Raw genomic sequence first — 15,484 nt, forward strand, 5'->3', positions numbered from 1 at the left:
CATAACAACATAGATTCACTTCATATCATTCAGAGATTGACCAGCAACGCAACGCCGTGGCACCATCAACACCTGGCAGTAGCAGCTATATGAGTTGGTAAGAGCATGTAACGTTAACAATGCATGACTTTTACACTCACCTGCCCAGCTCTTTGCCCGGTATAATGTTGTAATGCTCGGTAAAAGCTCCGGTCTGAATGGGGGTTTTGATCTCACAGAGTAAACCGGAGCGGTTCTGGTTAGATTCAGCCATCTGGGCATGGCACCGGGTTCGGCTTCTTGCATCGGTGTTCCGAGGGCACTCAGGAATCATCACTGCAGTTTGGACCACAAGCTCACTTCTTGGTTTCCGAAATGTGAACTTGGACACAAACCCGGACTGATGGCGTTAGCTAGTTAGCCAAATAACAGGCGAACGCCTGGCTAACCTGCACCAGCCAAAAAGTTAGGCGATTGTTTTAGCTCAAAGAAAGTCTAAGTAATAACAATCATAAATGTTACAAATATTTCAGAATTTCATCTCTTAAAATAGGCAACGTTGACTGTCGCTAGCTAACTAGCTAACGTTAAGGTACTTTACTTTCCCCTGGTCATTGACAAAGTGACCGCTAGACTGATGGCTGTTCGCCGTCTAACAGTATTTCTGTGACAAAAGTGGTCTATCGTACGGTGCGATAGGCTTTTGCATTTTGTTTTGATGTCAAACTGAATTATATGATCCCGATATTAAACTGATACGAGGACACTCCGTCAACATTTACTCTCTGCTGATGATGGGTCCTTCACGCAGCGCAGTTTGGCTTCTGTTTAGCTCTCTGGATACTTGGCAGCTAGACTCATACTTTGCCTTCAGTAACCGTGGTAACGATCTTGATTGATAGGTCGCTCCGCCACATAGGGTGGTGCTACAGGGAGGGTTTCCCAGCTCTCCTCCTGGATTCGGTAGGCTCTGAGCCAAATAGTCTTCTTATTCAATTAACTTCAATCGTCTTTAAATAACTCACTCAGTTGCACTGCAAGTTTCCAAACAAATGTTATAAGATAAGAAAACACGATTAGAAAATAAACGTAGGTCTACTTTTTGCGCTGTCGTTGTGCACTACATCTACATGGTAGTGCCTTAACGTAAAATAAAATGTGGGTCTAACGTGAAATAAAATATGGGTCTGCTGTATAGTAAACGTTGATAAGAAGCCAGCCATTTGCAATTGAGCGGCTTACAACATAAGATAATGCACCAAATCACATGAAAACGAAGCCTAGTCGGAGTGTCATGTTTTATTTTTTTTTTGCCGCTTCAGTAGAACTGAGATCCTGGCCCTCTGCTGGTAAAAAAGAGAAATGCAGGGTGACAAGGTGCTGTTCAGGTATTGGAATACCTGTGGTTGGGTGAAAGCAAAAAAATGCAAGGGAATTGCATTCCCTTTGATATGCAGGTGAGAACTCAATGATTAAAAGCAACTTCTGAAAAGTTTGAAAACAAACAGTTGCATGCTATCCGTGCTGCAGGCATACGAACCATGATCAATATTTTGCCAACATAAAGACTGAAAGGACATCATGTAAAAAGTGATTGTTTATTGACATTAGTGTACACTGTTATGAGGAGACTAAACAAAAGCACAGCCTGAGAAGTTTGTGACCTGACACTGACGGTCCATATTTTGCTTATATGTGAGCATACATTTTAAAACATAGAAAGGCAAATAAACAGAAATAAGTAAAGCACGAGAGACATAAAGAACGTGTACAGAACAAAAAGCTTCGTCACGACACATTCCTGTGATACTGCATGTATGCCAACGTTTGGAAAGGGATTTCTTCTTGTGGAAAACATTTTTTTTTGTGTAAGAGCACTGGATTCCACTTTCCAGATGCCTTTTCCTTCAAACATATGGATTCAGAACCTGTTCTTCGATAAAATATGCAATATGTAGGAGGATTACTAAACTGATCCACATTCTTTGGGCAAATTACATGATAAATCCCACAATTTCTCTTTAAAATGACACTTGGGAGCAGTCAACTTACCGGTATTTTTGTCAACCTTACAAGGGAAAGCCCAACCCCTTAGCCATAGTCTCAACCAATAACAAAGTATATAAAAAAAACACCCAAAACAAATAACAGGAAACCACATGGTCACAGCAGTTTCAAAACGTACCACAGTATTTCCACAGGGGAAAAAACAAACTTACACATATCAAAACCCCCAACATGACAAGCAACCTAAACAGGTCTTCTTACAATGAAACTTTCCCAATAACATCATAGCCATCACATACAATCCAAAATCTAGTCGTGCCCCCTACACTTTAATCTACTATCTGAAAAAAGTACTGATAAATGTTGAATATAGGACTTTTGCCTTCAAAAATTATATTCTAGTCTTGCAACTGATATGAGAAACTCTAAAAACAATGCAAGTAGCTCAGTGAGAAAAAAAAACAAACAAAAAACATCTATAGTGAAATACACAGGAAGACATATTTTTCCCACAATTCCATTTACAATATACTCATACATGCATTGTTGACAGTGACAACAAGTATTTCTCAACCTGCTGGGGAGGAAATATACTAAATCTGATACTAAAGTAAATATTGATCAACCATTGTCGGAGCTGACAGGCTCCATTTTTAAAGCATGTGTATTGAGAAAATAGTGCAAGAGCATTGTGGACCGACAGCAACTGCCACACAAGATAGGTGTGTCTCCTTTCACACTGTATAACACACACACACACACACGTCTCCACAGGAATGTTTCCCACTGAAAGGACTTCCATCTCCTCCAAATTACAGCTCTTCGGCCCAGGGCACAGAGGCAGAGTGAATAGCCAGGATTTCAAACAGGTTAAGTGACGCAAATGTGGAGTCACAGCTATTAAGACCTTGTACAATCCCCAGGGTCTTTTTTCGTTCTAAAGGCATTCCAAAGAACACCAAAAAGTAAGAAAATAAATAATAACAATGATGAAAGAAACCAAACAAGACACAAAATCACTCTGTTCAGAGTATTAAAAAGAGGTCAATCAAATCATAACAAGTTTGTGATTTAATAAAAATGCATAAAAAATTAACCATTAGAAAATAAATGAATCATTCATCAGTTTGCTTTCATACGTAACCGAAGAAAATCAGAATATTGCCCATTGCCATTTTCAGTGCAAAGATCATTTATTCACTCCATCTTACAGTATATTGGAAAGACTCTCTGGTTGTTCATATATATATATATATATATATATATATATACTTCAATATAAATACATTAATCATTTAGATCATTTAGTAATTGTTAGATCTGACTCTCCGTTTGCCTCCTTCAGCAGTAGATAAGACAGCATTTGAGTGCATTAAAAGGCATATCACTATTCATAAAGGCATTTTATGCACAGACAAAATAAAAGTCTGTGATTCTATATATATATGGTTAGAAGTCAAATCGTCGTGATCATTAAATAGATAGTAAACAAATGCATCTGACTGTCAGAGAAAATGGTGAACAATTGCTTGCTAGGAGACCCCAAAATATCCAGACGGTAATACAGACATCACTCAGACACATGGAGAGTGACGGGGTTCCTGCCCAACGCCCTGTCACTCGGCGCCGCTCATCTCTGATGTCCAGCCCAACGCCCTGTCTCTCGGCGCCGCTCATCTCTGATGTCCAGCCCAACGCCCTGTCTCTCGGCGCCGCTCATCTCTGATGTCCTGCCCAACGCCCTGTCACTCGGCGCCGCTCATCTCTGATGTCCAGCCCAACGCCCTGTCTCTCGGCGCCGCTCATCTCTGATGTCCTGCCCAACGCCCTGTCTCTCGGCGCCGCTCATCTCTGATGTCCAGCCCAACGCCCTGTCACTCGGCGCCGCTCATCTCTGATGTCCAGCCCAACGCCCTGTCACTCGGCGCCGCTCATCTCTGATGTCCAGTGCTGCGCGAGGCCATTGACAAAATGATTAAGTCCTTATTTTTGGCTCGAGCTGGAGGTTAACACGCAGCCAGAGCGACGGAACAGCTTTGCCAAAGCCTGAATGTTCCCTCACCTAATCTGCTCTCTGTCTCTCTCCCAACCGTTACATCTCCTGAGTACACGCACCTCTCGCCTTCAAACTATCCTGCCAGTAAGCTTTAGCACAATCAACCATACAGTAACTGGGTCTCGCTCTTCATTCATCCATCCATCCATCCATCCATCCATCCATCCATTCATTCTTCATCAAATGCAATCCTTGTTGTGGGCTTTGCACCCCACTACCGCAAGATATTTGTGAATGATTGTGTGTCAACACTTGACCACCCGAAGGTGAGCGAGTATGGCTGTCAGGGTCTAGCAGTGCTTGTGCACACGAGTGCACTGTGGTAGGCATGGCCATGTAAGCTATCTCCAGCACAAGCATGCTGATTTATTTGGACACACGACGAGGAGAAACTGGTTTGCTGGACTAACTGTCCATCAAACTGATACTTCCTCCAACTCTTCTGAATAAAGGGGCATACAGGATAATAATGACCATGAGTAGGCGTCAGGGGGATGGTCAGTCCAGGAGGTCACTCCCGATGGAGGTGTTGGATGAGTCTCAGGTGAGAGAGGAGGCCTTTCTCTACTGAGGCATGATGACTATGGCAATAGACCTCTGAAGTTTGCCTACAAAAAAGAACCAAAAACGGCCATCTTTGCCCATATAAGGAGATCCGGGTGTTAATTGAAGCTAACTACCTATGGCAAGTTAGCTCTGGGGTAGCAAAAATCAAAGTGTACCGACTACACTTACCGGAGATCACAGTATTCACTCGAAGGCAGAGGACAAAAGTGTGTTCAGGAAAACGTCTGCATTTCAGAGTTTTTCATCCCCGCGAGAGTTTAACAGGTGCGATAATTCAAAATCACCATGTTATTTTCCCATTGGAAAAATCGCCAGATACCAGATCCCAAAGATGGCAGCTTTTTTGTAGGCGAACTTCAGAGGGCAATTAGGGCCTGAACTGCAGGTCTTCATAGCGGAGGTTTCTGGACAGCATAACTCAGGCCGGGGCCTGGTCATCACTATTGCCCACAGCTTGACCTGCACAAGCCCACCTTGTATCCACCCCACACCATACTATAGACAATTACACAACATGACCATTATAGTACATGACATGCAGACATTTTCAGCCAACAGTCTCTGTCTGTGGATCCATTTGTTTTTTTGTTTTGTTTTGTAAGAATATTTCAGTAGATTTAGTAAAAAATAAAGTGAGAATACACATTTTTTTGTCAAAAAGAAAATCATATTCACATTAAAAAAAGAGATGCCAGTCACTGCATCCCCCCAGCCTGGAGGACATCACTCCAGGCCGAACGTACTGGTCTCCTCCACAGCAACCAGAAGCTTTTCGTACAGCATGGTGAACGAGGAATAGGAAGGGAGGTCCAGACGGTTGAAGCATGTGTGAGCCCTGCAGGGGACGAGAGGTGGGGTTAAGGGTCAAAGGTCAAGCTCAATTAACAATATTACAAGAGCAGACCGTTAGAACATGTATGCCTGTTATATATAATGTATTCATCTGAACAGTGCAGGTTTACATGTAACTACTCTATCAGAGGTGCATTAAGAAAACCAATGGTTGTGCATAGCTGCTATTCACTGCAATATCTGCAGAGAAATTCTAGAGGCCAAATTATAACCCTTGCAAATGAGGCTGTTCCGTCAGTTCTTGGCCCCGGTGTCCATTTGTAAGGCAAATGTCGTGGTCCTTGTGTGTAGCGAGATCCAAATTCCCTTGGCATGTCATATTCTACACTGTAACTAACACATACTATTACTGCTCATTAAATTAAAAAAATGTGCCTGTGATTCCTTCTACTTGACACACTAAGTCCACACATTATGGATGAGTCCTTGAGAACACACATCTATATGTGATAACAGTGTTACAGTGATTACAGTGGGCTTTTGGATCTACAGTAATGACACATGCAGGCTCTTGCAAGGAGTTTGGATCTTGCTGCACACACAGACCTCAAAATGTTCCCCATGTTGGCACATAGCCATCTCAACTTTGGCTGGGAGACTGCCGGTTGGACCTGATTGAAGACTGAGAGCTGCCTCCTTCCTCTCCTCTAATACCTGCAATCTCCCTTGTTCCCAGCTGCAGTCTTTTTGATTGTACAAACGCAGGCTGATTCTGCCTCCGACAGCGAAATATTAGCCCCAGAAAGTGCTGACAGGGCACCCTCCCCGACCAGAGCCTTTTGTTGTTTGCCAAGTCAGAGAACAACAACGGGCACATCTCAAGGTGAGACACAAAACTCGCAATGCACCACCAGCAACAGAGCTTTGCATCAAACTGTCATCCGTTTACAGTACATGAGGAAGCTGCATGCTAAACCTTTGTGTTCCAGGTTTTCACGGAGTGACAATTTCATCCTGGTGGGATCTTCAACCGGCCAACATGACAATCATCAGGGCTAATATTTCGCTGTCAGAGGCAGAATCAGCCTGCAACCCGTAATGTCCCAGCCAAAGTTGGGATGGCTTTGTTCCAACCTGGAGGAAACTGTTGGGGTCTGTGTGTGCAGCAAGATCCAAACTCCTTGTACTGTAAGAGCCTGCATGTATGATTAGGTCCAAAAGCCCACTGTACCCAAAAGCCCACCGTAATCACACTGTAATCACACTGTAATCACATCTATGGTGCTAACGTAAAGGAATGTGTTGTCAAGGACTCACCCATAATGTGTGGACTTAGTGTGTCAGGTAGATGGAATCACAGGCCATTTTTAGTTTTTTTTAATGAGCAGGAATAGTGTGTGTTACACTGTAAAATATGACATGCCAAAGGAATTTGAATCTCATTGCACACAAGGACCACGACATTTGCCTTACAAATGGACACTTGGGCCAAGAACAACATGGTCCGCCTGACGCTCTGGGCCTTCTGTCCATCAAACAGCACCTCGTCCCTGCAGGCTCGGGGTGTTGTACAAACACCCTCCATTTTAGGATCGCCCTCCTCGTCGCTTTTGTCTGGATTCATTAGGAGAGCCACTGACATTCCCACTACTGTTTTCTTTGGTTGGGGTTTCCCACTATAAAACATGTGCTGTATATCCGTCTGTCAGGGAGACCGTGTGGGTATCAAGTGCTTTTTCCGCCACCTGTTGCATTTCCCTCCACAAACAGGCTAACTGGAGTAATGAATTCAACTGAACAGCAGCTGTGTTTGCCAGTATAGGATATGAGAATACGAGGGGTGCTCAGGAGGCACTGTGATTGGTTGTGTTTCTATCCATACAGTATGTAGTGTGCTACAAGGTCAAATCTGCACCAAAGTGCCACAAATTGCTGGAATGTGTGCGCTGTCAGCCAGTCTTGATGTTTTTGGAATGTACACCTCGAATATGCCTTAAGAATAATACTGAGCCATGTGTTATCGGCCATGACTAAATGGCTAATTATTGATCATTGTTTAGTCATTTATATTAGCTACACATGGTGGGGCAGCCGTGGCCTACTGGTTAGCGCTTCAGACTTGTAACCGGAGGGTTGCCGGTTCGAACCCCGACCAGTAGGAACAGCTGAAGTGCCCTTGAGCAAGGCACCTAACCCCTCACTGCTCCCCGAGCGCCGCTGTAGCAGGCAGCTCACTGCGCTGGGTTAGTGTGTGCTTCACCTCACTGTGTGTTTGCTGTGTGTGTTTCACTAATTCACGGATTGGGATAAATGCAGAGACCAAATTTCCCTCATGGGATCAAAAGAGTATATATACTTATATCATAAAACATGAACTGAACATGGTGAGGAACTTAATGAGGCGAACGGCAAAGGCTCCTTTGTGCTGTAGTTTTCCATTGTACAGGTATGTCTAGTTGGGATATACAGTACATTACCCTCTAGGTGCGGATTGAATGAACGCAGTGCAAATGAATGTAATGTAACCCCAGAGGAGGCTTATAAATCAAGACTGTGCATATACAGCGCAAGCATGTAAACACACCAACCAAAAGGGTCTTTTCCAAACAATGAACTGAATCACAGCACACGAGCCCGCAGAGAGCCATATTTGCTCAGTTCACCCATTCACTGGTTTCTTTCTGCAGAGGAACCTGAGCCATATTTGTTCAGTTCTGAGCAACACTCTACTAGTTCACCCAGTCACTTGTTTCTTTCTTTCTAAGAAACTACTGTGAGTTTAAGGGTTGGTTTGGTGTCAGCCAGGTCAGTACTAATAATGTCTGATGTCAGAATATTGAAAGATGGCTCTCTAATAGTGTCGGATAGAGTTATTGGACCTGCCTTGATTTCTCTGCCCAAGAAAATTACCAGTGCCTGATGGCATGTTTGGAGTTGTACCTGGGTAGTGACCAGTGCCTGGTGGCATGTTTGGAGTTGTACCTGGGTAGTGACCAGTGCCTGGTGGCATGTTTAGAGCCGTACCTGGGTAGTGACCAGACTATGAAAGAAAGGTCAAAACTATGTTTACAGCCGTCCCTGGGTAGTGACCAGTGCCTGGTGGCATGTTTGGAGCTGTACCTGGGTAGTGACCAGTGCCTGGTGGCATGTTTGGAGCCGTACCTGGGTAGTGAGGTGACTTTGCCATGTTTGGAGCTGTACCTGGGTAGTGAGGTGGCTTTGCCTGGTGGCATGTTGGTACCTGGGTAGTGAGGTGGCTTTGCCCGTACCTGGGTAGTGAGGTGGCTTTGCCCCACTTCTCGATGCAGAAGCGCCGCAGACCGTTGCTCCCGCGGAGTGCAGCAAAGCCTTCGTAGGGAACGCTGGACGTTCCCGTGACGAACTGCAGCAGACGCAAACGCTGCTCGTTATTAAAGCGCTCCACTGCGCCCCAAAACCATCGGATCACGATGTGGCCGTCATGATAGCCTGTCAGAGAGAACACACACACACACACACACACACACACACACACAAAGAGTCAGCTTTCTCACACACAGATGGACATGGACCATGGAAACGTGTTCAGCCAAATGAATCAGTGGGGCATAAGTGTAATATAAACTGCAACTAATATGGAGGCTTGATGAATGTGTTCTGCTGGAGGGGCCAAGCGCTCTGGGATATTATGGGATATGTGCTGTATTTATGAGCTCTATGGGATATGTGCTGTATTTATGAGCTCTATGAGATATGTGCTGTATTTATGAATGCACTCTTGATCTGGCCCTGGTCCAGTACACAACACTAATGGTGGTTTTAAGTGTATGAAGTGATACGTTGAATTAATGGGACACAACACTATTCGACCAGAGTTCCACAAAACAGAGTAATCGGTGACCTGAGGAATAATACCAATGAGGAAGAAAGAGACGTCTCTTGCAGAAGATAAGACATGGAGGTGGAGGAGGAGGTAGGAGGAGGTAGAACAGGTGGAGAAGGTGGAGGAGGAGGTAGGAGGAGGTAGAACAGGTTGAGAAGGTGGAGGAGGAGATGAAGAAGGGAGAGGAGGTGGACGAGGAGGTGGAGGAAGTGAGGAGGTAGAAGAGGTGGAGAAGAAGATGGAGGGGTTAGAAGAGGTAGAGGAAGAGGTACAGCAGATGAAGGGGTGGAGTAGGAGGAGGAGGAGGGGTGGAGGGGCTGAGGTGGAGGAGGAGGAGGAGGTGGCATAGCCTGCCATGGATGCAGTGCTACTCAATCCAACACCAACTAAACATTTAAAACACACCTCATGCTAGCTTGATAAAACAGATTTAGATACCCGACACATAAACTCCTCGTATTCAGAACACAAAGCCATCAGAGGTGTTACGAGCGCAGAGGCTTTCTTTGCCCCCCCCCCCCCATCTCCTGCCAGACCACAAAGCTTGTACGCGCACTAGGGGGGAACTGGGCAGTTTTTCTTCACACATCACTTTTCCCCACTGCAGATGAATAACTGCAAGCTAAACAAGCAAAGGTTTGCTTTGGCAGCGGCTGCATCAGCCAGAGGCTACGCGCCCTCCGAAGGCTTCCAGAATGCAACGCGGCGGAGGGAAAAAGGGGTCAAGTGCCTCCAACGGGGCATATAATTATCCAGGGGCAATTAAGAGCTTAGCCGCAATGAGAGCCAGATGAGCATATCTGGCATGGAACTGCCCCGGCGTCTGAGTGATTAATAATTTGGGGGCATTTAGGGACAGTTGGTCCGGTATGCATGGCCAGGTCTTCATCACACAGACCCCCCTGGTGGGAACACACCACTGATCCGTTTCTGGAGTTTCCTGTACAGAAGGTTAGCACTGAACTAACATGGTCCAATGCATCGTTCAACTAGCTAACATTTAACTAACGACGATTTGTCCAAAACTGCTGGACCAACATTATAAGTTTGAACCATGATAGTTTCCAAGCTATAGTAGTTTGAACTAACTTTGACTGATTTGAATCGACTTTTGTACTATACATGTATCATTTAAGCCGACTTTTGTACTATACATGTACTGTATCATTTACTCATGTAGATGCCTACAGGCTGTTTTTGCCTAGAGTTGTTAGTTGTTGTTAGTTGTTTACTCGTGTAGATGCCTAGAGTTGTTTACTCGTGTAGATGCCTAGAGTTGCCTACTCTTGTGAAGTCCACCTCAGCCCCTCCACCCCTTCATCTGCTGTACCTCTTCCTCTACCTCTTCTACCTCCTCTACCTCCTCCACCTCCTCTACCTCTTCTAACCCCTCCACCTCCTCTACCTCTTCTAAATCCTCCACCTCCTCTACCTCTTCTACCTCCTCCATCTTCTTCTCCACCTCTTCTACATCCTCACTTCCTCCATACTCCACGTCCATATATATTTACTTGAGTTTGCCATCCGTGGCTTAGCAGGCTAAGGCGCATGATACCTCCTCAACAGGCATCTACTGTATCACCATCACCTAAAGACCTTTAAAATGGCAATGCGCGTCAGCAATGTCTGATACTCCATTCTCCTTAGTGGCAGTCAGTTTGGCATCAAAATACGTTTGAAGCAGTTATTTTCGGGTAAAAGAACTAGATCATGTTGCTTTACATAAATCCAAGTGTTGAGCAGACCATCTGATTAAGCCAACTCAGCTGGTCACACTGATAGATGATCACAGCACCCTTGGGTGCTTTGAAAGGCGTATGTAACAAATAAAATGTATTATTATTATTATTATGTTCATAAACATTTCCTGTCTCGCCCAACCTCATGTGTTACAGTGTCATGGGCGCCTGCAGCACATTATCCCCATAGCTGTCAACATTGAGCTTTGAAAATAAGGGAGATTTCCCGGGTTTCTCACGCAGAATACGGGAAAATGTCAACATTCGTCCCCCAACGTTGGAAGGGTTGCAGTATTAGTCCGTTTCGCAATTGCAAGCTCGTGCATTGGCCAGCTAAACAATACAACAAAGTAACCTACTTTATTTACGCCTAACAACAGCCTATATTAATTTGGTCAACTTTATACAGCCCTAACAAGGCTAAAGTTCTGTAATCGATGCCCCTGTGCACTGCCATTCTCTCTCCTGCACAAACAAAATGTGTGCGTTCCAAGTAGCCTAGTGCGTAATTCTTCTTCATAAAGTTGAACAAATGCATTTGGTTATTTTAGAGAAAAATATAAATAGCCTGTCATGCAGTTTATGGGCTACAGTACAGAGTTGGGAATTTATGGTAGGCCAACTTGGAGTGAATATACAAACAGGGGGAATTCTTTCTCTACTCGTAGCTGAGTAGCCTGGTAGGCCGATACACACAGTGCGTGCGGCCGTACACTATGCAGGTGCCACTGAATCGTGCTCTCACGACAACCACGCTGCCATCTTAAATAGTCTCACTGTCGCTTTCAAGCAAGCAAAACGATGCTTTGAAAACATCTGTTTCGCTGGAAGGGCAAGGGGGTAGCAACAGAACAACAGTACAGAGACTGGCAAGTCCGATGGTAGAGCTAATGTTATGAGATTGTTAAAATACGGGATATTTACGGGAAAATATTAAAACGGGAAGACAGCGGGGAAAAAAGTTAAAATACGTGAGAAACCCGGAAAAAACGGGAGGGTGGACAGCTATGATTATCCCACATGCTTGCACAACAGAGCCCTGTGCTGGAGGTTACCACGGCTACCGAGGTGAGGTCACTTCTTTCTTACCGCCTCGGTACTCCGTGTTGCTTCTCCAGTCGTTCAGGTCGATCTCTGCCGTCCCTGCTATGACCAACTCCAGCTCCCGGGCATCAAAGACAGACACCAGCCGGGAATCCACCACCTGTGGAGATGGCAAGGCAAAGAGTGTTTGGTGAACTATAATCCTGCACTTCAATCTACTAAAGCAGTAAAGGGGTTCTCAAAGTTGTGATTGGTGAGGGCCAATTCAGGAACCCAACATTGAACTGAGGGCCGCCAAAGGGGCGGGGGGTGAAAAAGAAAAAAAAAACCTGGAAAAAAAAATCCCATTTTAATAATTTTAATGACCAGGTTGCATCTCTGCAGTTTATATTTATTGCATTAAACACATTTTAATTCATAACTGAGGCTAAACCTGGCAAAACTTGAAAAACGTGAATCGTGAAAATCTTAAGAAAGAATGCACACACAATCCCTGGGGTTCTCTACCCTCAACAGACAAATTTGGGATATAACAGTTCTGGTTGCAGTCCATTTCAAGTACAAACTTGTCTGAGTGTGCCTTGCTTCTTATCAGCATAGGCCTTTTCAGGGCCAATTCCAGCTACCAAAGCACCACAGGAAAACCTGACGGCCACTAAACACCACTAAACGGAGATTCATTCTTTTCAAAGCACACAGTACAGTTGTACAGTTTTAACAGTTTTACAGATGTTATCAGATACATAGCATAGTTACGGTACCATTAAGAACACAGCACAGGTACGGTACCTCATAGAAGAACACAGTACCACGTTACCTCATAGAAGAACACAGTACCACGTTACCTCATAGAAGAACACAGTACCACGTTACCTCATAGAAGAACACAGTACCACGTTACCTCATAGAAGAACACAGTACCACGTTACCTCATAGAACCCTCGGACCATGGCCTCAGTCTGCTGCACCACTCCGCGCTCCACCCTCCATTTGGCCATGCGTTCCATGTACTCCTTCTTGTTCTTCTCCGTCACCTGGAGGTTGGAGCCGCCTGGTTTCAGCTCCCTCTCCGTCACCTGTGGACAAACACATGGCATGATTAGTTCACATGGCATGATTAGTTCACATGGTATGATTAGTTCACATGGCATGATTAGCTCACATGGCATGATTAGTTCACATGGCATGATTAGCTCACATGGCATGATTAGCTCACATTTTTCTCTACAAAAAAAAAGACTAAATTACAGATTACATGAGAACGGGTCATGAATCCTGGATGATATTTTTCCAATGATTTGAAACTAACAGATGGAGACTACAGGGTGCTTTTATTATGTGCTGCGTATTTGTTTTTTTAAGTATAAGTATATAAGTATAAGTAGATAGACTCTTTTGATCCCGTGAGGGAAATTTGGTCTCTGCATTTATCCCAATCCGTGAATTAGTGAAACACACTCAGCACACAGTGAACACACAATGAGGTGAAGCACACACTAATCCCGGCACAGTGAGCTGCCTGCATCAACAGCGGTGCTCGGGGAGCAGTGAGGGGTTAGGTGCCTTGCTCAAGGGCACTTCAGCCATTTCTACTGGTCGGGGTTCGAACCGGCAACCCTCCGGTTATAAGTCCGAAGCGCTAACCCCGGCTGCCCCTCACCCCGGCTGCCCCTCACCCATTACTGATCTCAGAGACGAGAGCAACAGCTGTATTGTGTGAAAGACGCCATTTGATGGCGGCGTACTGTACCTGACCAAAGACCTCTTCATTAACCGTAAAGGTCAGATCCAGGATGTCTGTGATGTCATTGTCCTTCATCCACTGCAGGCTCTGGTGAAACTCCTCGTCCAGGTACTCCAGATCGCTCAGGTCAGTCGCTCTGGAGCAGAAGCAGAAGGACAGAATGGAGTGAGCAAGACGATGCTCAGCTGACCCTCAGCTGACCCTCCTATTTTCCCTCCTCCTAAGACCTATTTGGATTTGGATTGGAGTCCAACTGCAATTAGGACTTTATAAGAGAGAAGTGGCAAAGAGCTGGCTCCAAAGGAGGGTTTGGCCGGCAATGCTTCACAAGTCAAGATCCATACACCTCTGCACATTACACATAATGCATACACCTCTGCACATTACACATGATGCATACACCTCTGCACATTACACATGATGCATACACCTCTGCACATTACACAAGTCAAGATGCATACACCTCTGCACATTACACATGATGCATACACCTCTGCACATTACACATGATGCCTACACCTCTGCATATTACACAAGTCAAGATGCATACACCTCTGCACATTACACATGATGCCTACACCTCTGCACATTACACATGATGCCTACACCTCTGCACATTACACATGATGCCTACACCTCTGCACATTACACATGATGCATACAACCTCTGCACATTACACATGATGCCTACACCTCTGCACATTACACATGATGCCTACACCTCTGCACATTACACATGATGCATACACCTCTGCACATTACACATGATGCCTACACCTCTGCACATTACACAAGTCAAGATGCATACACCTCTGCACATTACACATGATGCCTACACCTCTGCACATTACACATGATGCCTACACCTCTGCACATTACACAAGTCAAGATGCATACACCTCTGCACATTACACATGATGCCTACACCTCTGCACATTACACATGATGCCTACACCTCTGCACATTACACATGATGCATACAACCTCTGCATATTACACAAGTCAAGATGCATACACCTCTGCACATTACACATGGAAATGCAAACATTTAACGCCAATTTGTTTGTGTATAAAGAATTGAAAGGAAATGGATTTATGATGCTTGTGAATCCCTAAACGGCAGGATGCAGGTCTTTATTATCGTTAAGCACAAGTGGCAGAAAGGGGAAAGAGCAGACGTGTGTTGAACTCACAGTCTGAGTAGAGCTTTGTAAAAGGGTCGCGTGAAGAAGGCGTCCAACAGGTACTGATGGATTAGAACTAGGCCGAGGATACGGCCACTGAAGCGGAACCTGACAAACACGCACGCACGCACGCACGCGCGTGCACGCACACACACACACACACACACACACACACACACACACACACACACACACACACACACACACACACACACACACACACACACACACACACACACACACACACACACACACACACACACACACAGAAGGATTAGTAGGGAGAGAGTAATGTTAAACAGAAGAACCACCTCAAACAATGTCATTTTCTCTATTTACAAAATGAACAAAATGAAATCTGTTTTTGTTGGAGAAATATACAGGATGTGCGGAAGAGGGTTGGACGTTTTTTGGTGTGTGGCTTGGGTGAAAATGAATGCAATTTTTTCAGTGAATGTTGTGCTAATTGCAAGCATGTCCATAATGTGGCGTTGGCCACCAGTGAACCTC

General features: G+C 44.9%; 2 protein-coding genes across 2 annotated transcripts in view; both read right to left on the reverse strand.

Moving 5' to 3' along the window:
• The window catches only part of stk17a (serine/threonine kinase 17a), a 41,244-nt gene extending 40,446 nt beyond the window's left edge, over positions 1–798 (reverse strand). The window contains exon 1 of the mRNA XM_076290134.1: positions 141–798. Within this exon, the coding sequence (XP_076146249.1) occupies positions 141–313 (173 nt within the window). The 5' untranslated portion in view covers positions 314–798. The remainder of the gene's footprint in view (positions 1–140) is intronic.
• Positions 799–5,332: 4,534 nt separating this feature from the next.
• hecw1a (HECT, C2 and WW domain containing E3 ubiquitin protein ligase 1a) overlaps positions 5,333–15,484 on the reverse strand; it is a 91,000-nt gene continuing 80,848 nt past the window's right edge. The window contains exons 23-28 of the mRNA XM_076291220.1: positions 14,984–15,082; positions 13,797–13,926; positions 12,976–13,122; positions 12,092–12,206; positions 8,671–8,869; positions 5,333–5,444 (exon numbers count right to left, since the gene is read on the reverse strand). Of these exons, the coding sequence (XP_076147335.1) occupies positions 5,333–5,444; positions 8,671–8,869; positions 12,092–12,206; positions 12,976–13,122; positions 13,797–13,926; positions 14,984–15,082 (802 nt within the window). The remainder of the gene's footprint in view (positions 5,445–8,670; positions 8,870–12,091; positions 12,207–12,975; positions 13,123–13,796; positions 13,927–14,983; positions 15,083–15,484) is intronic.

The sequence above is a fragment of the Alosa pseudoharengus genome, unplaced genomic scaffold (assembly GCF_046254945.1).
Source record: "Alosa pseudoharengus isolate Yale_2024_CS ecotype anadromous, Long Island Sound unplaced genomic scaffold, YU_APseudo_1.1 YU_APseudo_1.1_scf_18, whole genome shotgun sequence".
Lineage (NCBI taxonomy): Eukaryota > Metazoa > Chordata > Actinopteri > Clupeiformes > Clupeidae > Alosa > Alosa pseudoharengus.